This window comes from Papaver somniferum, chromosome 2 (assembly GCF_003573695.1).
Source record: "Papaver somniferum cultivar HN1 chromosome 2, ASM357369v1, whole genome shotgun sequence".
Taxonomy (NCBI): Eukaryota; Viridiplantae; Streptophyta; class Magnoliopsida; order Ranunculales; family Papaveraceae; genus Papaver; species Papaver somniferum.
Window position 1 is genome coordinate 135,839,083 of NC_039359.1, and position 24,308 is coordinate 135,863,390.

Genomic DNA, 24,308 nt, shown 5'->3' on the forward strand with positions numbered 1-24,308 from the left:
AATAAAGATATTAGACCCATTCAATTTGGATCTTGGTTATTGGAACCATATCGATATTTTGGTTGTCCTGAAATTCAAATTAAAGGGTTAATTGATCAATTTTATGTAATACTTAAGTTAACTTAGGTTCATTTGTAATGGAGTAAATGTTAGCAGTTTTCTATTTATTTATTTAATTAATTTTGTTATTGTTGTTGCTGCTGCAAAAACAAACACACGAAAAATGAACCGAATAAAATATTTAGACTTAAGTGGTGCTTGGCAGAATTTCAGAAGAAGTAAAATTATCTCTAGCGATCTCATAGTTCTACCTCGAAAACATGTAAATTCACAGCTACTACAAGCTTAACGTTCTTCTAAAATGTTGAAAACTGGTGAAAGTTGTCCGTGTATTATTAACTCTCTCGCCAAATTTACGTATTAAACTACTCCGCGGAGAATTTTCTCCAACATCTTTTATCCATTTTATGAAGAGTAATTCAATTTTCTCTAACATCTCAACTCTTCAGATTATATTTTGAAAATATAATTCAAAAACGTGAATAATGAATCAACAGTACTTCTCGAAAACTATGTATGCTAAACCTGAAATTAATGGGCCAATGTATACACGACCATCACGAAAAGAATTCTTCTCTTGATTCACTCAATATCAATGTGGAATATCATGACAATATTATGGGACATGAAAACAACATCATCAAAGAAAAACTTTCCAACCATTAGCTTAGTTTTCAGATTTATTGTAGGATGAAAGTTTTCGGGTTGACGTGCCATGTATACATGCTTTGTGCTCTCAAGATAACGAAACCCTTGAACATCTGCTTTTTACTTTTCTAGAAAAGTGTCTAGTTTGCATCCAGAATGAACCCATTCCCCCCGGCATTAACACTTTCACTTTAAAAGAATGGACCACCACTTGGCATCATAACCCATTAGGGTGCAGCAAAGATTTGGAAACTTGGAATGCCTTTTGCGGTGCTATCATTTGACACATTTGGGAAGTCAGGTGTAACAACATGTTTAAGGAAACTAATCAGCACCCGGGGTCACTCTCTACTAGAACCATTAAATTAACGAAGGATAATTGGGAGACTAAGCATTACTTTTTACATTTTAGCCCAAGTAATCCTAGTAACTGATCTGCTCTCAATCACTGAAGTCCGCTAAAAAGAGGACTGCAAAAAAATAACATAATTTTCTTATGGAAGGCCGGTACCAATATTGTCACTATATATGTTTTTCCTAGAGATTACCTTGGTCTTTGCAGGAAGGTGAGAATCAGGGGATTCGCAGCTCAAACATTTAATGAAGGGGTGGTGCTGCCAGCAGATATGGCAATCCGATGGGGTGCAGAAAGGATGGTTTGGTAGTAGAAATGGATGCTAGCTACCTGAAACTGATCATGCTTTAACCGAGGATGAAACTAATTGGCAGGTACGGGCATCTTGGGAAGATAAAAAAACAACTTATTTTTTTGAAGCCTATGGATTAACAAAAAAAATTACCTTTAATGTCGTAACAAAGCTGGCCAACCAGGAAGCTCTTAATTTGGTTACCAAAACCAATGTTAGAGGAATTTGTGATTTGGTTGTTCCTCTTCCTAGCTTTAATTTCGATGCTTTGACAACATATAAAATGGTTACGGAGAACAATCAAAATGATGACCATCTCTATCCAAACTATCCCAACTATTTAATTTACTTAAGGTTTATCCATCAAACAAAAAAAAAACCTTTAGTGCTTAGTGAAATTTCCGAAAAAGTTAAATCAATTCAGTTTATTTCATTTGTGTCCAATTCAATCTTAAAAGCTTTTACAGTATCTTCTTTTTTTTTATCAGTCAGTAAAAATATATTAGAAGACGCACAAGGCGCGCACGAGTGAGTCCACTTAAAAAAAGCAACAAAGCCCTAAAAACAAAGATAAGAGTGTAAGAGAAGAGCTTTTATGATATTAGAAATAAATAAATAAATTCATAATTACCTACGAAAATAAAACCGGAGAGGAACACCATTTTCAGGCTAGTTATAGCTATACTACGTGATATCTTGCCATTCCTTTAAAACTTCAAAGACAAGCGAAAACATACATGGTACCATGTGATCTCTTGCCAAAAATTCATTTTTTATTGATTTTATGGTCGAGTAATTCAATTTTCTCATACATCTCAGTTCTTCAATTAGTTTTTTATACTCTAATAATCGGAAAACCTAGACCATGAATCAATTTTAGAAGTCGAGAATTATGCATGATAGGCGACTGGAAATTAGTGGACTAATTTATACACAACAACATAAAAGGAAAAAATAAATAAATTCCTCCATCGATTCACTCACTATTAATGTGGTATAGCATGACACATGACACATGACGACATGAAAACAACACCACTAGCTAATTGGTGGCTTTATGTTTTCGGATCACTGTGAAAGCAAAGGAGTCTTATGAAAAGGCTAAACTGACCGATCTTTCTAAGACGTTAAAACAGATTACCAAACTTCACGAAAAGTTGCAAAATTCATATGAAACAAAACAATAATCACCAAATCTACCTGGTTGGTAAGTCTCATAGAATTTTGGATTATCTTGTGCTGTTTTGTGGGCTACATATTATTACTAAGCAGTATCTATCAATTTTTCGTGGGGAGTATTGACAAGGGCATGAAACGAACTTGAGATAATTCTTCAATTGAATATGTCCTTTTTGCCATAAAAGCAGCATTGGATTGAGAGAGACAGGCAAATACAGCCACAACCGTCAAGTTCAATCCGTTATGGTGGAGTGTAATGACCATCTTGGAATTACTAGCCTAGATTCATCCAAAAACTCTATATATCCAACAAATCTACACTGTTTGGGAACCGAGCAGATGGTGACGGTTGACCTGTGTAAAGTTATGCCTAACCGTATCTGCATTTCAAGATACCAAAATACCCTTCCCACTATAAGGAATTTCAGTTGCCCTCTTTAATTTCGTTCTTTAACTAGGAAAAGGAAATTAATCTTAATTGATTAAGTTTTCATGATTATGACGTGATTTTGTTGACCGAAATGATTTGGGATTCAACAGTGCAATCCGCCTGGAAGTATATGACCACGCGTCTATAAGTAGATGTGAATTGGAGTGGCGGAACGTGCGAAGTGTTATGCTATATATGTCTAGCTAAACATATACTTGGAAGGTAACCATACTCGGTTGGTAGGCTGACAGTGTCGCTCACAGCCTCCACCAACCTTAGATTTTTAAGCTTTGACAATTTTATTTTATTTTTGATTGATAAAGATGTTGATGTTGAGAGTTAGAAACTTTTAAGCTTGTCATTTTTATTTTATTTGTGATCGATAAAATAGTTTGAGCTTTCTCCAACAACCTGAATGTCTATCTTGCGTGGAAGAAAGCTCTCTACTTCCTTCGAATGTGGATGTGTTGTAGGTGTATGAAATTACACTCATGGAAGATGCCGTGCAAAGGCCGGGATGGGGTTGTGCATGGTGAGGTGATCGCTGGACCTCTCAATGACGCTGCGGAAGCTGATTTTCTCCTCCATGGTTTAGATAAACCAATCGAGGTAAGTGCGGATTGTTTGGGTTATTCAACTGAGGTTGGTGAGCCTACGGACTTACTCAACACTGAGGTAATCAGTTCTCAGCAATGCAGTAGTGATGTTGCAGTTCTTTCCAAGGATTTACTCAATGCTATGTTGCAAAGGCAGTTTACAACTGTTACTTGTATCCCGCACAAGTGCAGGCTTGCTTTTTAGAGGGAACTGAAGTCTTGTGTCGGCAGAATCATCGTCAGTCCAGGTAATCTCTCGACGTGGCTACAACTATTACTCCTTCCAATCTGTACTCTATCTCTGTTCCGTACAAAAAGTTCTGTTGAGGAAAAATCAGGCAATAAGAAGAGATTGCAGGTTGCTGCCATCAACCATGCATCGTCGGTTTGGAAGGAACCTGGTGGTTTTATGCCCTGGCTAATAAACTACAACAACAACCTGTTCATTTCGGTTCTAGGAAGATAGACTTGGAGACAGACAAAAAGAAGGGAGTTGCCAATGTGATAGCCTGCCGGAGGAAGATAGAATGTGGTCACTTTGCAGCTGCTATACGTGTGCTCTCCTCTTCTAGGTTGGCTCCTTGCAGTGAGAAAACATATCTTGACTTGCAACATAAACACCCTCCTGCTCCTCCACCTGCCATTCCCGTTGATGCTATCTTGGCTGACCCTATCACTGTGGATTCTCGTGCTGTGTTGGGAGCCATCAAAAGCTTCCCAAAAGGTACGTCATGCGGGCGTGGTGGTCTCCGGGCCCAGCATCTGGTTGATGTAATGAGTGGATCAGCGACAACAGTGGCAGATAATTTACTCGCTTCGATTACATGGGTTGTCAATCTTTGGTTGGCCGGTAGATGTCTTGAGATTCTAGGTGAGTTCATCACCAGTGCGCCCTTAACTCCTTTACTTAAACCTGGGGGTGGTATTCGACCTAGTGTTGTGTGTACGGTTTGGCGAAGATTGGTCTCAAAAGTAGCTTCCTTCTCTGTCGGTAAGGACATGACTTCTTACTTAGGCGATTACCAGTTTGGAGTTGGAGTGCCTGTTGGAGGGAAGGGGATTTTACATGTTGTAAATTGTTTACTGGGAATGAAAGGGCATTCTGATAAAATGTCAATGTTGCTTATTGACTTTTCTAATGCTTTTAACATGGTGAGCAGAACTCAGCTCATCAAGGAAGTTCGCCTACATTGTCTAGGTATTTCTCGTTGGGTAAAATTTTGTTACTTGGGTCATGCTAAGCTCTATTATGACCCGTATATTTTGTCGTCTGCACTTGGAGTTCAACAAGGTGACCCCCTCGGTCCCTTGCTGTTTGCGTTGACACTTCATCCTCTAGTGAAGTCCATTGCTTCTCGATGCACACTTGATTTACACGCTTGGTACCTTGATGATGTCACTATTATTGGTGATACTTTGGATGTGGCCAAGGCCTTGAACATAATAGAAACCGAAGGACCAAGTAGGGGATTGCATCTTAATGTGAAGAAAACGGAAGTCTTTTGGCCCTCTATTGATCCCAGAAGCACGGATGATGGTGTTTTTCCTCTTGATATTGGTAGACCCTCTAATGGTGTTAAACTTTTGGGTGGGCTGGTAAGTTTAGATTTGAACTTTATTAGTGACATGTTGTTGACCAGGGTGAATAGGACTGTTCAACTAATGACAGCGATCAAAAAACTCAAAGACCCACAAAGTGAGATGCTATTACTTCGCAATTGCGATGGTGTATCTTGTTTATATTTTTCAATGCGTACTACCAATCCAGCAACCTTGCAACCACCCATTGATCTTTTTAATGACCATTTACTTAAGTATTTACGATCACTCATCACTGGAGATGGTGCTGGTTTTGGTCCTCTACAGCAGAGATTAGCCACATTGCCCATCAAAGAGGGTGGTCTTGGCATTTATACCATGGCTGACACTCGTGCCTAGTGCTACCTTGCTTCTCAGAGTCAGACAACTTCAGTGCAGAAGATAATCCTTGGTAATTTATTCTCAGCAAACAAAGGCTCTGCTTATACAAAATGTTTCGTTGAAGCACATACAATTTACAATTCAATTTAGTCACAAACAATACAAGCTTCTTTGAGAAAATTTAATGTGTATGAAATTTATTTATTTATTTCTAATGAAATTATTATTTTATATAATATTTGGGGTCTATTAATGTTTAAGGGGAACTTTTGAAATATATTATATTATAATTTTCTCGAATAGCACTAATTAAAGTAATAACTTGCGGAGAATCGATGATTAATCGTCGTTGAAGCACAACAACAAAAAGAAAAGAAAAAGAAGAAAAGACGATGGAGAAAAAGAAGAGAAGAAGAGCCAATATTGATTAGGATTAGGTTTAGTTTTATTGGCTTTTGGTTAATTATTTAAGGATAATAAGGTAGCAATAAATACTATAATTAAAGAATATTTTTGTTATGGATAAAATATCTTCTTATCCACATTTAGGGCACTTGGATTTACAAGAACATCTCCAACTGAGGGTGAATTTTTGTCTTTTTATTGACACATAGGATTTTAGATCCCTATTTGGCATAAATCCATCTCCAACAGTAGGGTCCTACAAAGTAGGAGGGACCAATTACTGAATATGAAGGTGTTCAAGAAAGTGTTATCTACACCTCCGGTTGCACCTCCACGTCATATTTTTCACTATTTTTTAAAAGAAATTCCCCAGTATTAGAGATGGTCTTTTAGATATGAGGTATAATATTTACTCTATATGTAAACCCAATAAATTAAAGGACTAAATAAAAAAAACCACATAGGATGTTTTGCACCTTCTGTTGGAGATGCTCTAACAGCCCTCAAAACCAAAAACTTGGAGTCCCTATGATAGCCATCATAAATAAAGATCCAATAAAGTATACATCAACCTGTTTGAGTCATTTGACCGCTTGTTTGTTTTAGTTTTGGTGCTTTGGTTTGTTTTATTCAAGTCTTGGTTTAAACGTTGGCTCATATAAGAACCTAGTTTTAGTCCTGTAAAGATGCTACATCTTGTAACTTATCCAACAATATAATGTCTAGAATATCATTTTCTTTTTTAACTAAACAAACTTATATTTGTAATCGTATACGTAACACTTCAAAAATCAAACCGTGATAATAAATGAATGCATTTTTGTAGAAGACTATTATTGGAGCGTTACATTCCATTAGAGCGACGTCACTTAATAGGACAAAAATGGATCACCCAGAAATAATATCAAAAACCCTTTATCTCAAATAATTTTATAATGACCGAACAACCCTTTAGTTAATTTTAATTTTATTAGATAATAATTAATTCTACGGTTGGAATCAATCCAAACCTGGACGTAAAACCAATTTATACGGTTGGAGTCAACCCAAACCTGGACGTAAAATCAATTTCTACGGTTGGAATTAAAAAGAACCTGGATGTAAAATTGAAATTTACGGCTAGGTTGACGAAAGGAAAATTCAGTAAACTAAACCTAGACGTAAAATTGAAAATTACGGTCGGAATTCAACTAAACCTAGACGTAAAATTGAAAATTACGGTTGGAATTCAACTAAACCTAGACGTAATGCAACATGCAAATCAAAGTTTACGGTTGAATTGAACTAAACCTAGACGTAAGTTCTTCAAAAACTAAATTACGGTTGAAAAATCTAGTAACGTACCCAGACGTAACACTAGCAAAAAGTAACTAAAATCCTAATTTTACTTCGATTTCATTCAATCTAACCTATTTTAAGCACAAAAACAAGTAAACAAAGATCGGTATGTTCGATTATTACCTTACATACACCATGGGTTTGTTCGATGAAATGAATTCAAATGGATTTACGATGAAAAGGATGAAGAGAAAGAGGAGAGGAAGAAGAAGAGCAATTGAAATGTGAAGAATGAATAATAGAAATTAGGTTTTGTTTCTGTTTTTAAGTTTTAATTTTAATTGAAGGGTAGTTTGTACAATTTCTATTGAATCAAAAGCACCCCATAACCAGATTTTTTTGTCACTAAATATCCTAGTGAAGCCCCTCTATTAGATGGTGACGCCCCAATAATAACCTTCTTTTTGTAAACGGTCCGCGAGTTATAACCCCAGAGGTGTCACCATCCTTCCACAAAAAACCCATCAAAACAAAAGTAACACAAAAACCCCATCAAAACAAAAGTAACACAAAAATCCCAAATTTAAATGTTGGTTTCAATCAACATTTGAATTTGGGGTTTTTGTATCCATTTTTAAAAATTTGGGCTTTTTGTATCAATTTTGTTTACGGTGGAGTTTTAATGGATCCCAACATTTGAGTGGGGTTTTTGTACCACAAGTTTGGTCACCTTGGATTTTTATGACTAGTTTTGTTTTATAAATGCTCTTACATGGACTCTCTTATATAATTCGAGTGGAAAGGTAGTTAAACTGTAAAAATAGGTAGAAAAATCAATCGCAGAAAACACGCCATATTATTTTATCCCTACAAACTGGTAGCAAGTGACGTATATTTTTCCTGATTATTTTAATTATAATTGAATTGAATTGAAAACCCTCTTATAAGGGTAGTATGGGAAACAATAAAATTTTGAGGGAGAAAAGTTGCCAAGTCTGGTTGAGTAAAGGAACCAAATCACACGAAAGAAGAAGTAGCTTCTTGGTTAACCAGCTTTGGCTTTTACTAGCAAGCTACTTCCAACTACTTACCATTGATGTTTCGTTCATTCGTTGGCAGGCAGACCAATGATGGACCATTCAATTTTTCAATTTTAAAATCCCAACTTAGAATTTCCTTCCTTTTTAGTCTCAAACTTGGGTTTTGTTTACGTCTCCCATGAATCTCTCGTCCGTATGCCTGGATTGTGACATGAATATAAATAAATGATACACGACCCACCAATAGGACCACTCTTTTGGATTCCCTTTGTCTAGGTTTCAGTGTGGCAGTCTAATGGATCGGGTCGACTTCTTATCCGACACTTCTCTAGGTTTTACTTGGTGTTCGCTTATGTTCTTCTCTAATCAAACTTGTTTCGAGTGTCGAACCTGGTCCGGAATCATCATTGTTCAAATGGTCGATGCACATAAGTCTCCCATCCGGCGGCGGAGCCGGACTTTGAAAAAGAGGGGACTAAAAATATATTAAACATACATTCACTACAAAACAAGTAGCTTCTAGGGACGGCTGTTTTGAAAAAACCGTCCCTAAAGAAGGATATTTGGGACGGTGATGGCCTGACCGTCCCTAATAGTCATAAAATATTTAAATCAAGGCTAAAATATGTCCGTCCCAAAAAGAAAACATGGCCAAATAGTATTAGTGACGGTGGAACAGGGGACGGTACATAAACCGTCCCCTGTTCCACCGTCACTAATACTATTTGGCCATGTTTTCTTTTTGGGACGGACATATTTTAGCCTTGATTTAAATATTTTGATTTAAATATTTTATGACGGTGGAACAGGGGACGGTACATAAACCGTCCCCTGTTTCACCGTCACTAATACTATTTGGCCATGTTTTCTTTTTGGGACGGACATATTTTAGCCTTGATTTAAATATTTTATGACGGTGGAACAGGGGACGGTACATAAACCGTCCCTAATACCTCTTGGGACGGTTTTTTGTCCTCTTGGAACGTTTTTTGGCCGTCCCAAATGGCCTTCTGTTTTGTAGTGATTAGTGGGCTAAATTTTAAAATTAGGTAGACTAAATCTAAAATGTATTAGGAAACCAAAGACTTTTCAATGGTTTTGGAGATTTTAGGGGTCTAGAACCAGGATTGGTCAACCCTTGGCTCCGCCCCTGCTCCCATCTAATGTCATATAGCAATATACATGTAGTCCGCTCGTATGTAAAGTCCTCTCACAATTAATACACTGATTCTTTTCCTTGATGTGGTGATACTCCTACATTGATACGAAAATGATAGATATCCCAAAGATACTCACTAAAAAAAAAAAAAACTCCAAAAGAGAGAGTGGGGGACTCACTTTGCACACAACATATCCTAAAAGGGTTTTCAAAAAAGACGAAGGTTGTTAATTTGTGAATCGCATCGCGAATCATTTTTCATTATTAAGAATGAAATTGTATGTTATCGTGATTCGAAGATTCGTGATAAATCTCTAAATAGACATATACATATTGGAGTTAAAGATTAATAATTATAGATATGAATAATGAAGACACAGTTTAGCGTCTAGATCAATGGTTGTACACTTAATCAGGTGGATGTGGATCTTGAGTTCGGAATTTGGTTTCTCGCGCTCGTCAAATTGTCTCCAAAAATTTATTTTTAATAAAAATCATTTGGATTTAGACTTGTCAAACTTATGAATCGGGTGCCAATCACATAAGTCAAAATGTGAATCGTGAAATGAGCAGTTCTACACTCACCGTGAATTTTCACCGTGAAATACACCGAGTGGAACAAACTCTTGGGACCCACCACCAGGGATTTATAGGGGGGCCATCTTTTTTGTGTCACTCGGTACGTAATTGCGGTGTATTTCCACGGTAAATATAGAGTTTTCGATCGTGAAATTCACAACAGACTCAATTCATACATGGGATTCGAATAGTTTGGAGAAATTTTTAACAAATCGTAAGAGTCGAGTCATCAATCATAAGATTTTAAAAACTATGCTAAAGACCATTGGACCTTCTCGGGATTTTTGTTGGAACGATTTTTCGGGGACCATGGTTTTTTTGGGGGACCATGGTTTTATTTTGGGTAAAGACACTAGAAGTAAATCTAGGTCACCCCTTATCTAGATATTTATATTAATACCTAAATTACACTCCTGATTAATTTTGGGTGATGATTAGTTAGTGTTAATAATAGTTAGTGTAATGATTACTGAGATGATTAAGTTAAAGATAATTAGTGAGATTAAAAAATCAGATGGTTTTTTATTAAAGAAGTAGAATTATTGAGAGAGTAAAGTTAGAGAAGATGAAGAAGGAAAACATGAAAAACGATGGATTTTACCGATCACAACCGGAGGAAGGGTATTTGGGTACCCAGATAGGCTTAAAACTTAGATAATGTTGGTTGAATTGCTCCAAACTTTCAAAAAAAATGAAATTTTTTATGTATATTTGGGCCAGTTCGGTTACCATATGTCAAGAACATGTAACCGAACACACCTGAAAGTGTAGTTCGGTTACGTTTTCCAAACACGCAGGTTACCGAACTCGCTCTTTAATGGAGGTTTTGGTCGTACAGTTGTAATGTTCGGTTACCTAGGATAAAATGGTAAGTAACCGAACTTTGAACTTAACAATTTATTTGGGTACATCTTGTGTGTTCGGTTAGTTCGCAAACTTCAACGCAACCAAGTTCCCAACCGAACTGCAGGTTAAAAGTAACCTAGTGCTAGAAGTTCGGTTGGTTCGCAAACTTCAACATATTTTGCGAATCAACCGAACTGGGCTTATATATGCATATATGCAATTAGGAAAACGTTCAGTTACTATGAAATTTATTTCTTGGCGAATTAGGTAGAGTTCGGTTACGAAGTTTCAAAGGTAGAGTTCGGTTACAAAGAAAACTTAACATTTTTGCGAACGAACCGAACTTGTGGACTTCTCATTATTTTCGTAAACTAAATTTCGGTGATATCCTTATTTTGCGAAGGAACCGAACTTATGGACTTGTGTTGTTCTAATACAAGGAGTTCGGTTAAAAGTATTTTTTGCGAATCAACCGAACTCTGAGTTCGGTTAAGAAAAATTAATTCTTGATAACCGAACTTTTCTCTGAAAAAAACCCTCCATTAAACCTCTCTGCAACTTCTATTTTCAACTCATTTTAATGATTACTTCTCATTTATTCAACCAAAAACGAATGACAAGTAATGAGTTTGTGAGAATATCTTTGTTAATGTTTTAAATTAAGCTATATATATATATATATATATATATAGTGGTGGTGGTGGTTGGTGGTGGTGGTAATCGGAGGTCGTGGTGGTAATCGGCGGCGGTGGTGGTGGTAATCGGTGGTTGGTGGTGGTGATAATCGGAGGTGGTGGTGGTGGTAATCGGCGATGGTGGGAGGTGGTGGTGGGAGGAGGTGGTGGTTATATATATATAGGTGGTTATAGGGTTGGTTTAAATTAAATTAGGTTAAAGGTAGGTTAGTCATTTCAATGCTTTAGGACACACCTTATAATTATAGGGTAGGTGGCCTAATAGGACCATGGTCCCCAAAAAACCATGGTCCCAAAAGATCGTTCTTTTGTTGTATGTGGGGAATTGTTGATTCCATGTATAAGGAGGTCTAGAGCAGCCCACCTAAACAAAATGAATGATGAGCCAAACAAGGACAAATGCCCTACTTACTAGCTATCTCATAAAGATTATTTTGTGTTTTTATACATATTTTTTTTTCGTGTAGTAAGAATTTATTTACTCCGTCCTTTTTAAAGTTATGGCGTCGCCTCTGATATGTCTAGAGTGACACAAAACCCGTTCCAAATTGTAAAACCACATCAAACCAAATTGATTAATAATGAACTGAATTGTCTATCAAACAATTTTGGGATGTTGTTTTAGTACTGCAAAAACTTAAACCTTGATTTGGTGTTGGTGGACTTTGAAACCAAATCCAAAACCAACTGTTTGAACCATTTAACATAAGCTTGACTTTAAATTCTTTCATTTACAACCGTTAGATCTTAACGTTACTTAATTAAACACTTACAAAAATCTCAAGTTTAGACCATTATGATTGGTTAACTATTAACCACAATAGTTAATTGATAAATCTTCTTAATAATGAACTGTCAAATATTCATAACTAATCCAAGTTTACACATATATATGTTTTTTCATTATTGTCGTTTTTTTTCCGAAGGAAAAAGTTATATATTAAAAAAGTAAAGGATTACAAAAATTAGAGCATCAATTACATGTTTATGAACAATCCCAGCTATTCCAAATAAGGTTGGTATGTACAAACTTGAAAGTACGTCGTTCACAAGACTATAATCCTAAAGCTTGTTTAATTGAATCAATATTCTCCACGGTACTCTTATGTCTCTCTCCAAACACTCTAGCACACAACATAATGTATTACCTCCCAAACTTTCTTCTCTCTTCCATGTAAGACATTGCAGGACCATGCATCAAACAACTGATTAAAGAACCGGGAAGAGGCCATGAAATCCCGAATGCCTTTATGAAATAATCCCAAAGCTGGAACGAGTAGGTGCAGTAAATGAACATGTGGTATGACGACTCTCTTACCGAATCACGTACACAACACACAAATGTCATTTTTTAAAAACCTGAACCCCTCTGCTATTCAATATATCTCTTATAGGAAGGAAGTATTGGAATGCAACCCATAACAAGAAGCTCACCTTAATAGGATCTCCACAAATGCTTTTGAAACTGACATGGTTCCAACTCTCCCATTAGGGCATCATGACACCCTTTTGTAGAAAAGCTTTCCAGGATCTGCAACTCATCTTCCTCCTCCACCAGCAAAGGCATAATGCCTAAGTCTCTTCTCAATAAGTCCTATTATATAGCTTCTCATTGGCATTTAGAGGCTTCTTAAAATTTTCTGTCCATCCATTTGTGTTTATCATCTTTGCAATTGAAATGTCGTTATCCCTAACTGCTTTGTAAATGAATGAAAAATTATCTTTCAAACAACCTCTATCTAACCATTTGTCCTTCCAATATCGTATTCCCCTTACATTCCTTACCGTGAACCTCTGCAATTATGGATCTACATTAACCACACTATTTCATAAACTTCTACATTGTGCTTTATTGTGTGTTGCTGGTATTAGGATATTCTGATCAACTACAAACTTCTGCTGCATAACTGTTACTCGTAATCTGGGTTTTGGTCCTTCTAGATAGTACCATGTGTAATCTTAGATATACCTATTGAAGGTAATTTCGGTCGAGATTTTCGATTTTGGTCCATGGCTGAGATGAGTTTCTCAGTCTCGTCGAGACGAAATGGCGTGTATTCTCTAGAGATCCACCGATAAAATCAAATCCAACCTTTAAAACTTCAATTATTTTAAAGCCTTTTTAAAATTTGATGATGTTGTTTATTTATATTTATGTACGTTATCCCGCACGACGTACAAAGAGAAGTGTTATCCCGCACGACCTTGCGGGAAGCTATCCCGCTCAAGCGGCTTCTTTACCGTTAGATCATGCTAAAACCTAGATCTAACAGCCTTGAACCCTTTAGGGTAAGTGGTGGGTCCTAGCCTGAAAGTGGTGGGTCCTTTTCTGAAAGTGGGTCCTTTCCTGAATGTGAATCTAACCGTTGATTTGATCATCCAACGGTAAAGACGCTTTTGCGGGAAGTCATCCCGCAAAGTCGTGTGGGATAGCATTTGTCATGTACAAAATACTTTTTTTTTTTTTTGATAAACAAGGAACCTTTTCATTAATGGGATTTCAAGGTTACAATGAGTTTAAGATCGAAAATAAGAGAATACAAAGTAACAAGAACATACCGTGAGAGTACAATACCGATAAATCCGACAAGAGAAAGAGAAGGATTACCGGAGTAAGACAAATACAAGTATGAATGAGATCAGATTAAATCGGAAGAAGGATGATTTTTCTCGGAATTCAATTCCAACCATTTAGTTTGTTTTTCTTCTTTAGAAAGAAATGCTCCCAAAGTAGTAGTGATTTGCTCAAATCTCTTATAACTAGTGATGAAGATTCCGTCACCGGATAAGTTGATGATGAAGATTCCGATGAAGATTTCGTCGCCGGAGACAACCGAGATGAAGATTTCGTCGTTGGAGAGCACGGAGAGTATCACTATTGATCTTAAAACCCAACCCAATAACCAAGAATCGTCATTAAAGCGAAGATAAACCTCAAAAGAATAGATAAAACAATCAAAATGGTGTAGATAAGTAGAAAACATAACAAAAACCAAACTAACCTAGAAAGCAAGGAAAAATGAAGAAATCTGCTCAGATCTAGTCCAAAAATGGACTAGATCTGAGTAAAGAAGGGTTGTTTTCGATGATTTTGTTGAAGAAGAAGGAGTGGGAGAGAGGAGAGAGAGTAGTGTGGTGAGTTAAAAGTAAAACATGTACAAAATGCTTATGCATATATTGCAAGCATAAATTTTGAAAATAAAGACTCCGAGATTTCAACGAAAACCTGCCCGAAATAAAGTTGTCCCATTTCCGTCGATTGACCACATTCGATGTACCTTACCAAATTGGTAAGTAGTTTGACCCGGAACCATAAAAATCCGGTTTCGGGTACAACCCGAGTAGGGGTATCTTAGGCTTCCACAATCTTGCCAAATCAGTTGCAAAGATACAGAGAAAGAGAAGCTTATAAATTACAAATCCCTGAATCAGCTGCTCTTTTCTTCCATCTGTTTCTTTCTTACAATTCAATACTTTGAAGAAGAAGGAATCAGACCAAACACAGAGACCAAAAACGAAGGAGTTTCTCATCTATTACAGAGACCCTTCTCTCCTCTGAACAAACAACAAGAAGAGAGTACTCATTCTCTTAACCATGATCTCATTAAATGGAAGCAGTCTTTTGGTAATGTATTCAAAACCCTTTGTTCTAATGTCAATTTTAATCAAAACCCATATCTTCAATTCTAAAAAAATCCAATTTTTTTTTTCATCTTTTTATGAATCTTTTACTTTTTAATCAAATATTAAATTTGGGATCTTTTTATTAAATCTGTTCTGACAATGTTTTGAATCTGAAATTTGAGTTTACATTTCCAATTGAATCTATTTTTTGGTTTTCTTTTGATTGAATCTGTGAATTAATTTGTGAACAGAGCAATACTGGTATTAGTACTAGTTTCTCTCAATCAAGAAGAAATGTTCCTTCTTCACCTTCAATAGTAATGGTGGCTCAATCTAACAACAATCCAAATCGAAAAGAGAAAAAAATTGGGGCTGTATCAAGTAATGGTAGTACTACTTCTGCTGCTGCGAATGAAATCAAAGAAATAGATTCCAAATCTACTATTGCTTCTGGTGGTGTTCAAGATTTTTATGGTGAAGATCAAGCTACTGAAGATCAACTTGTTACCCCTTGGACTACTTCTGTTGCTAGGTAACAAAAAAAACCAATCTTTTCGATGGTTTCTATGCTGCTCTTATTTTTATTGATTTTTATTTTTATGGGGATTTCTTGTTTTTTTTGTGTACATAGATAGATTGGGGTAGTTTGGTTGAATTCTTTGATCACTCAAAAGTTTTGTCTCTTTTTGCCTGTTTTGGCTTAAAGTTGAATTTGGTGGATTATAATCATATATATCTGATTGTTAATGGATATTATACAATTGTTCTGATTTTGCAAAAATACCCCTAATGTTGTATCGTATTCAGTTTTAGTTTGGAAATATAAAGATGATGATGCAGATAGATTTAGCTTTGAGACACTGTTGATGTGAATGGATTTTAACTTCATTGCAATTTGCAAGAGAATTTTGTTTTTGTTAAGAGTTTGCGTTTTGTCTGTTGCAGTGGGTATTCGTTGTTGAGGGATCCACACCACAACAAAGGGCTAGCTTTCTCTGAGAAGGAGAGAGATGCTCATTATTTACGTGGTCTTCTACCACCGACTGTTGTATCTCAAGATATTCAGGTGAAGAAAATGATGCACAATATGCGTCAATATAAAGTTCCATTGCAACGATACATGGCCATGATGGATCTTCAGGTAATTTATACTGTGCAACAATTTTAGTCCCATTTTATTGATGTTGGATTGTTAATGAAATGCTTTATTTATATGTTTGTTTTTGCTTTTGTTTGTGTTGATTTACAGAACATGAATGAAAGGCTTTTCTACAAAGTGCTTATTAACAATGTGGAGGAATTGCTGCCTGTTGTTTACACCCCAACTGTTGGTGAGGCTTGTCAGAAATACGGAAGCATATTTAGACGCCCTCAGGGTCTTTATATCAGTTTAAAAGAGAAGTATAGCCTTTTTCGTTATTCTACTTGATACTATCTGAGTCATAGTTCTGGCACTGAGAAAATAAGTGGCTTTTTTAGGGGTAAGATTCTTGAGGTGCTCAAGAACTGGCCAGAGAAGAACATCCAAGTCATTGTCGTCACTGATGGTGAACGAATTTTGGGTCTTGGAGACCTTGGTTGCCAGGTAACGAGTTTTTAACTCTCATGGCATATATATCTTGGAACATTTGTTGACGGCATGTGTTCATATGTTTTGTGCTTATAGCTTGTTCTGATCCGACTCCATTTTTTCCAATGTCTGATTGATCATAGGGAATGGGAATACCTGTTGGGAAACTTGCTCTGTATACTGCACTAGGAGGAATTCGACCCTCTGCGGTAAGCATTATTGATACTCATTTTCCTGAAACTCCATATCAGTTTGAACTTCATGGTACTTGGTCTCTAGATTGATTAGTAGCAGTATCTATAGAATCTTTGATAATTATGCCATCTTTTTTCTGTTCGTTTAATTCTGTGCGATTCGAAGACTTATCTTTTGTGTTTTGCAGTCCTTGCCTGTAACCATCGATGTGGGGACTAACAACGAGGCATTGTTGAAGGACGACTTCTACATTGGACTCAGGCAAAAGAGGGCGACGGGCCAGGTCTATACTTTTACTTTGTCAATAGTTTTTGAAGAATAAATTCGTCTTTGTTATGACTTACGTTTCTTACCATTTAAGTTATCATATTTTTATTCGATATTGAATATTTCCATCCCTTCAGGAATATTCTGAGCTTCTAGATGAATTCATGTCAGCTGTCAAACAAGTCTACGGGGAGAAAGTCCTGATACAGGTCTAGTCACCATTCATCAAATGTTACATGCATGATTTATGTTAATTTATCACCCAATGTATTTCTCGCAGCTTCTTTGGAATTCTGTTGACACACTTTTAATTTTCTGCTGCAGTTTGAAGACTTCGCAAATCATAATGCTTTTGAGCTACTAGCAAAATACCGAAAAACTCATCTCGTCTTCAATGATGATATACAGGTAAAAGACTTTACTCAGAATTTTTTAAATTGTTTTCTTGCCATCCCAAGAGACGACCTTTGTTAGGGGAATTGTAGGTCTGACAATGGGTTGTGATGTTTTGCAGGGGACAGCATCTGTTGTCCTTGCAGGGATTGTTTCAGCATTGAAGTTAGTTGGAGGGACTTTAGCTGAGCACACATTTTTGTTTCTTGGTGCTGGAGAGGTAACACATTAATTCTACCCACTTTTGTCTCCTGTTCGAGGAAAACAGTATTTTAATGAAATATGCTAGAAAGGAAAAAAAACTAAGAGAGATGACCTGCTGATGTGGTAAAATATGCGTCGTATTTGATGTGGTCTCATTTCCCGGTCTTGTTCTTTGTTGATTGTAGGCCGGTACAGGTATTGCGGAACTCATTGCTCTTGAGATGTCAAAACAGGTCAGGATCAATATTAGAATGCCTTCTTACGCATCTTACATGATGTTCTCGCGGGAAACACTTTGATGAAGAAATCTTGAATTTAATTAGTGCTTTGTATCTGATTTTTGATGTAGACCAAAGCTCCAATTGAAGAGACTCGAAAGAAGATTTGGCTTGTAGACTCCAAGGTAGTAGAAGAGCAGAACACTACCAATCAGAACATTGTTTTCTGTATTGTCTTTTTTATTCAATTGTTAGTTTCTTTAGGTTCTTTCCGTTGAAACAATCCGTGTTAAAATCTGCTGCAGGGATTGATTGTGAAGTCTCGCAAAGAATCACTTCAGCATTTTAAGGAACCATGGGCACATGACCATGAACCTATCAGGAATCTCTTGGATGCTGTGAAGTCAATCAAGCCGACTGTACTGATTGGATCATCTGGAGTTGGGCAAACATTCACAAAAGAGGTCGTTGAGGCCATGTCTTCCTTTAATGAGGTAATCGCTCTAGCCCAACTTTATCTCCATCTCCATCTATATCTTTATCTATTTGATGAGGCTGATATTGGTGTGTACAATGACATGCAGAAACCTGTAATTCTTGCTCTATCCAATCCAACCTCCCAATCAGAGTGTACAGCCGAACAGGCATACAGCTGGAGTAATGTAAGATATGCAAACAGTACTCTCTATCTATAGATATATCATTATATATGCGCACACACCTTTGGTACCATATAACTGAGTAACTCTTTTTCAGGGCCGTGCAATTTTTGCTAGTGGAAGTCCATTTGATCCTGTAGAATTCAATGACAGAGTGTTTGTGTCTGGCCAGGTTTGAGTTGACTCAGATTTCAGTAGAAAATATTTATAAAAGAGTTTTGCTTTGTTTATTCCTCACTTTCTTTACTTACTTGTCCATTGTTTGATACACAGGCGAACAACGCTTACATATTCCCTGGATTTGGTCTGGGTTTGATCATGTCAGGTGCCATCCGTGTTCATGACGACATGTTATTAGCAGCATGTAAGTATAAATACGCTGAGTAGCCATGGTTCTGTCTAATCCGAATCGCAGGGGCGAATGATTGGCCCTCTAGTCTCTGTCTCTGTTTCAAACTGGACTGGGTAGACTATTTTTATTTGTGTTTATATGTACGTTTCCGTTACTTACCACTGATTGCTTGTTTCATTTTTCCCCCTTCAACAGCTGAGGCTCTAGCAGCAGAGGTGAGCCAAGAAAATTATGATAATGGTCTAATTTACCCACCATTCTCTGATATCAGAAAGATATCTGCTCAAATTGCTGCTAAAGTAGCTGCAAAGGCATATGAACTTGGTGAGTTTTAAATTTATTCGATGTCATTGATTTAAAACTTTGTCACGTGCCAACTCTGCAGAAAGAAAGATTTTGACCATATTACTTTTTCGTTTGTTTAGGTTTAGCAACTCGTCTTCCTCAGCCACTGAATCTTGTTCAGTATGCTGAGAGCTGTATGTACAGCCCAGACTACCGAAGTTACAGGTGATCCAATTGGTTCAAAATTTTGTTTTCTTTCAGGGTTTTTACAAACTGTAAGCTTTTTCTTTTATATTAAGATACTTTCATTCTTTTTTCTCTTCTTGTGTTGTATTTGATTCCTCATATGAGAAGAAAAAAGTTGGTAGGTTTCGGTTGTAGGAGTCTTGGTAAATTGGGTAGAACTGGTGTGTGTGGGGTGATTCATCTTTAAAGTGACGCTGTAAGAATATTATTTTACGTGAAATAATTATAGTCTGTTAGTCGATTTATCAGAAAACTTTGCCGAGTTGGAAAGATTTAAGACCATAGACTTTACCAGCTTTACAGAACAGCTATTTCCTCCACTGGAAAGAAAAACTACATTGCTGCATCAGTTACCTGATAGAACATTTTTTTGTCATTCCTAGAGTTTGAACCAGGAATTTAGCTGTTTGGAGGCTAATGGAAACCTTATTTAGATGCGAAATTCTATATGGGTTGCAGAGGCCATTAGGAAATAACACATTTTGTTCAGCAAAACACAGACGCTCCATACATTGCAATTCCATAAAGTGAAACAGATCTTTTTACATAATTGGGAGTCTTGATTCCCATGATGTAGCAATTTGTTGCAGGATCCTCAAAACAGTAGACGCGATTCATGAACCCAAGTCTTGGATTTTTTGTTTCCTAAGTATAACCTTGTTGGTACTTGCAAAACAGATCTTCTGTTTTCGCCTTTCTGAATGCACAACAACCTACCAAGTAAACACAGATTAGAGCAATCAAAGTGATTAATAAAACGATATCTACTCTTCTCCATTCATTCTTGATATTGGCAAGTAATCCAGCTTTGCATGAATCACATCCATAACAAAGTTGCGTTTGTTCGTTATTCCACATTAAACAATCCATGTCTGCTGCTGTGTTTATCGGACTAATCCAATACGTTGGATTTACAAACGTGAATCCACATTGCGTTGGAGGCTTGCAACAGCCGGACTAAAATAGCAAAAAGAATTCTGGGTTAGGAGAAACTTGCACCAATTTTCATGAAACTTGAACTCATATAGATCAACAGACTCTAAAAAAGCTATAGGAGGACATTCATGAAACTTGAACTCATCAACAGATTCTAAAAATGCTGTAGGCTGTACCTGTAACGGAGTGATGCGCGCATTGAAGAAATCTTGAGCAAAATGGTAACTCTGATTCAGTTCCGGGCACATGCTTGTCGAGCTGAGACAAGCTCGAATTTGGTCCCATTTATATGAAGTTTGCACTCTTCGGCGTAACCAGCCGGAGTAATCGTCGAGACGATATTCCAAGTAAGATCTACTGGGAGCAATGTGACCAGACCCTTGAAGAGTAACCATATAAATGAATACAACCACACAACCAAGTAATATTATGAGAACTAGCATAACAACCAAGTAGAAAAGAAGTAACCATGAAATTCTCCCAAATCCTCCTACCAACCCTGCAATTCCTACAACTAAGATTAAAATGCCAAGAATTACAACCGGCCACTGGAGAATCTTAACGCAAGAATTATCCGGTAGTGTCGTCAGCCAAATTCCGGCCCCTATAATTGGAATTGATAGAAGCGTCGCTATGAAGTTGATCACGCCAATGACACTATGGCTTTGTGCCATATTTGGAGATAGGGATGTTCAGATGGAAAGGAAGTGAAGAACTCAAAAATGAACTTGGTTTAATGATTGAAACAGTATTGAAAAGAAAAGCGTGTTGAATTTCTTTGAATTAACACCTTTTGCTGTTTGCTTTGGGGTTTAAAAAAGAAAAGTGCTCAGTTTTTTCAACCCATTTCCATGAAAAGTGAGATTAGCATTATCATTTCCAACTTACCTTCTTTTTTTTTTTTTTTTATCAAGAGGGCTTTTGCCAACGTTACACTGGCTAGTGGTTATGCCTTATCAGATGCTGGACTGCTGGAGAAGAAAGCTCGAACAACCGGTCACCGAAATACACAGCTCAGTGTTAGAAATTAAGCTTGACCATGCTATCGTGGATTTTGGTGAATAAGAAACTCTACTAACAAGAGAAAGAATGACATTACCAACTTACCACTAGATGAGACGAGTGAAAAATAGTTGACAACAGACTTGAAGCAAGTCCTATGGTGGAATCCAACCTATTCAAAGCTTGGAAAAGGTGTGGAATGTCAAGTATAATGGATTTCAAGTTAGAGTTGAGAGAAGAATATAAAGTCTAAGTTTGTCGTGTAATTCGACTATCTTTTCTCTTAATCAAATATTGATTCAAACCGTATTCAGTAAACATGTCGACATTCATTCATTGAATGTTATCATGGTATAGACTCAGAAATCATGAATTTCTGAGGGTATCGATCCTATTCCGCTGTTAAGTCTTAAATTCTTTACCAATTTCTTCTGCTGCTGTTGTTCTACATCATCTTCAATTACGATTTATGGAGTTTGATTGGAAGATTCAAGGAGTTCATATGAACAATTGATACTGGTGATTTCTTGGTGTGATTTAGGGATTTGATCCTGATACTTTACTGCAACGTCGTCAAAAAAGATTAAGCATGTATTTTGGATATAAAATTCGTTTTTAGAACTTGAGCTCTTGGTGATTTTGGATTTCCAGTTGGTTGTTTGGATCTGAAATTTCTCTACCTCAAAAGCTAAAAGTCGAATCTCTGTTGGTAATCTCCATCTCAACCTTTAAATTACTTTAGATTTGGTCTCATATGTTCAATTTCTACATCACTATCTCAACAAAATTCAATTTCGTCTGCCAATTCTGTTTTCATCATAACTTGGTATGATTTTGACCTAGTTCTTTTTATCAAATCCTATTGGTACTGATTCCTGGATCTATTCGATCTGAGCATGCATATTTCTGTTACTATAGTTAGTTAGGAAGAAGCTTTCATCTTAAATCCCGTAGAATATTGGGGTATGTGTGTATGTTGATTGTTCGGTTAGCTCCTTTTCTCAATGTTACTTTGATACAGTCCTCACAGTAGTGATATGTGAGTGAGTTGGTTTGTGGGTGTAATGATGGAACTGAGGATGTTGTTTCAAAATTGAAATTTTGAGATATATTCAGTACAGATTGATGTTCTCTTTGATGATTCTACATTCAATTCTGATGTAGCCTGGTTTAGTTATCTTTACTTTCCTGTTTGTTATTTTGAGTGATTGAATAATAAAAGTCCAGCTGAGATCATGCTGTGAGTACATCAATAAAATTGGAATAATGTTGATGATTTGTGATGTCAATACGTGCAAGAAACTGCAGCTGCGGAGAATTGAGAATTATTGCTTACTTATTTTACTCCATATGTCTCCTGTAATTGGTATTCAATCTGCTAAAGACAATTGCTCTCTGATGTCATTGATGTATGCAAGCTAATAGTGTTCATCGTATACTTCTCTTAGGAATAGTATTTTCTGTGGCTTGCTATGGTGTTCTCCAATTATACTACTTCTCCCACTTCATGCGCTGGTTTATCATCTGGGTCCTGCTATAAATCTTATGTATGAAGCTGACCAAGCTGCTGCCAGTGATGTGTCAATGGTTATTAAGTGGACATCTTGGGATTGTGCCAATGTTTTTAATTATCCTTCCCAATTCTGCTATTGGATGCTATTGTGTGAGAGTTCTGTTTAGATGCAAGTTTCTTGCAGCTGGTGTTGAATTTTTGCAGTCGTATTGACATAATTGGAGATTCTGGATAGTTTGGCTCTTGTATTCAGTTTTCTATCATCTACATTGTTATCTCAGCAACTGTTGTTACTACAACTTCTACTATTATCTACTGCTGCTACATCATTGTCTACACACACTGCTGCTGAATGTATCATCTACGTTTGGTTATGGATGCTGCTATTTCAGGATCATATTCAGCTATCATCACATTTGAAGACTTTTTAATCTCATAACCTATGTGTGTATGTGTATTGTGCATTTCTGCATCAAGTGTGTGTCCTGCAACATTACATTTTCTAATGCAATAGTCCACTGCTGCTGGTTACAATAGTTCTTGTCCATGATTCTCCCTGTTCAGCTTTGTTCACTACAGTGCAGTTTTCACCTGTGCACCAACTAGTAGCTGCTAACTCATGCTATACCAGTTTCAGTACTACAAAAACTGCAGATACTTATTCTACAGCTGCGACAACAACTCTCTCTCTCTCTCTTTATTATGCTACAAGGTATATTTTCCAGTCACAACTCTACTGCAACATGGTGTTTTTCTTTACTCCAATAATTCTTGTTATGCACAACATCACTGACTACATCAACGCCTATATCTCATCTACTTATGTTGCTATCGGCATGAATTTGTCTATTCTGTATCTCAATTGCCTTTATCTGTATACTTCTCAATCTGGTGTTACTTCTGTCTGTCTAAAGTGTTGTCTGTGTACTGTGTGCAAGTCTTGTGGGAGTCCAATCTCAAGTGGTCTTCTTACAACCCACTAGAGATTGAGGGAGGGTAATAGCATAATGCTGTGAGTGTGTGTATTGTGCAAGTCATGTAAGAGTTGAGAGAAGAATATAAAGTCATTCATTCATTTAATTCGACTATCTTTTCGTTTAATCAAATATTGTAATTCGACTATCTTTTCGTTTAATCAAATATTGATTCAAACCGTATTCAGTAAACATGTAGACATTCATTCATTGAATGTTATCAGCTGTCATCCACACTTTTTCCAAGTCATGTTCCATGGTTTTGTGGAATGGTGTGTGGAATTCAAAGAAACGGTGATCTGACTAACGTTAAACGTTATTCAAAATAGTGTGCTAACACAGAATAGCCTTTTTCGTCTTTTAGCATAAGTCAAACGCAGAAAAGCTA

At 36.7% G+C, this 24,308-nt stretch overlaps 3 protein-coding genes and 1 long non-coding RNA gene across 5 annotated transcripts; 3 read left to right on the top strand and 1 right to left on the bottom strand.

The window, feature by feature from the left end:
* Nucleotides 1–3,462: 3,462 nt before the first annotated feature.
* On the top strand, nucleotides 3,463–5,498 carry LOC113352022. Its single transcript, XM_026595906.1, has 3 exons — nucleotides 3,463–3,639; nucleotides 3,753–3,808; nucleotides 4,019–5,498. The coding sequence occupies exons 1-3, from the start codon at nucleotides 3,463–3,465 to the stop codon at nucleotides 5,496–5,498; spliced, it is 1,713 nt and encodes a 570-aa protein (XP_026451691.1).
* Nucleotides 5,499–14,881: 9,383 nt separating this feature from the next.
* On the top strand, nucleotides 14,882–19,748 carry LOC113349200 (NADP-dependent malic enzyme-like). 2 transcript variants are annotated; one of them, XM_026593131.1, is made up of 18 exons: nucleotides 14,882–15,107; nucleotides 15,358–15,638; nucleotides 16,052–16,247; nucleotides 16,356–16,507; nucleotides 16,586–16,691; nucleotides 16,820–16,885; nucleotides 17,059–17,154; nucleotides 17,276–17,347; nucleotides 17,463–17,546; nucleotides 17,653–17,751; nucleotides 17,921–17,968; nucleotides 18,085–18,138; nucleotides 18,259–18,447; nucleotides 18,538–18,615; nucleotides 18,710–18,784; nucleotides 18,886–18,976; nucleotides 19,160–19,288; nucleotides 19,390–19,748. In XM_026593131.1, exons 1-18 carry the CDS (start codon nucleotides 15,078–15,080, stop codon nucleotides 19,476–19,478), a joined length of 1,935 nt encoding a protein of 644 aa, XP_026448916.1. In that variant the 5' UTR covers nucleotides 14,882–15,077; the 3' UTR covers nucleotides 19,479–19,748. The 2 variants fall into 2 exon arrangements, with proteins under 2 accessions (XP_026448916.1, XP_026448915.1); XM_026593130.1 differs by having other exon boundaries at nucleotides 18,259–18,615.
* A 212-nt stretch (nucleotides 19,749–19,960) lies between these two features.
* Nucleotides 19,961–21,192, bottom strand: LOC113353995 (protein TORNADO 2-like). The gene is made up of 2 exons (XM_026597453.1): nucleotides 20,608–21,192; nucleotides 19,961–20,452 (listed from the first exon to the last, which is right to left on the bottom strand). The coding sequence occupies exons 1-2, from the start codon at nucleotides 21,103–21,105 to the stop codon at nucleotides 20,141–20,143; spliced, it is 810 nt and encodes a 269-aa protein (XP_026453238.1). The 5' UTR covers nucleotides 21,106–21,192; the 3' UTR covers nucleotides 19,961–20,140.
* A 204-nt stretch (nucleotides 21,193–21,396) lies between these two features.
* On the top strand, nucleotides 21,397–24,068 carry LOC113349201. The gene is made up of 2 exons (XR_003360005.1): nucleotides 21,397–22,142; nucleotides 22,882–24,068. It is a non-coding gene; the product is annotated as an uncharacterized LOC113349201 (long non-coding RNA).
* The last annotated feature ends 240 nt before the right edge of the window (nucleotides 24,069–24,308 follow it).

What these genes read in the sequence shown, in the direction of transcription:
- LOC113349200 (XM_026593130.1), top strand. Translation starts at nt 15,078, where the DNA reads ATGATCTCATTAAATGGAAGCAGTCTTTTG. An exon ending in GGGAGAAAGTCCTGATACAG is followed by an intron (nt 17,348 to 17,462) that starts GTCTAGTCACCA and finishes TTTCTGCTGCAG; the next exon opens with TTTGAAGACTTCGCAAATCA. An exon ending in CGACATGTTATTAGCAGCAT is followed by an intron (nt 18,977 to 19,159) that starts GTAAGTATAAAT and finishes CCCCTTCAACAG; the next exon opens with CTGAGGCTCTAGCAGCAGAG.
- LOC113353995 (XM_026597453.1), bottom strand. Translation starts at nt 21,105, where the DNA reads ATGGCACAAAGCCATAGTGTCATTGGCGTGATCAACTTCATAGCGACG. An exon ending in CGCGCATCACTCCGTTACAG is followed by an intron (nt 20,453 to 20,607) that starts GTACAGCCTACA and finishes TTGCTATTTTAG; the next exon opens with TCCGGCTGTTGCAAGCCTCC.
- LOC113352022 (XM_026595906.1), top strand. Translation starts at nt 3,463, where the DNA reads ATGCCGTGCAAAGGCCGGGATGGGGTTGTGCATGGTGAGGTGATCGCT. An exon ending in CGGACTTACTCAACACTGAG is followed by an intron (nt 3,640 to 3,752) that starts GTAATCAGTTCT and finishes GCACAAGTGCAG; the next exon opens with GCTTGCTTTTTAGAGGGAAC. An exon ending in CAGAATCATCGTCAGTCCAG is followed by an intron (nt 3,809 to 4,018) that starts GTAATCTCTCGA and finishes TTTCGGTTCTAG; the next exon opens with GAAGATAGACTTGGAGACAG.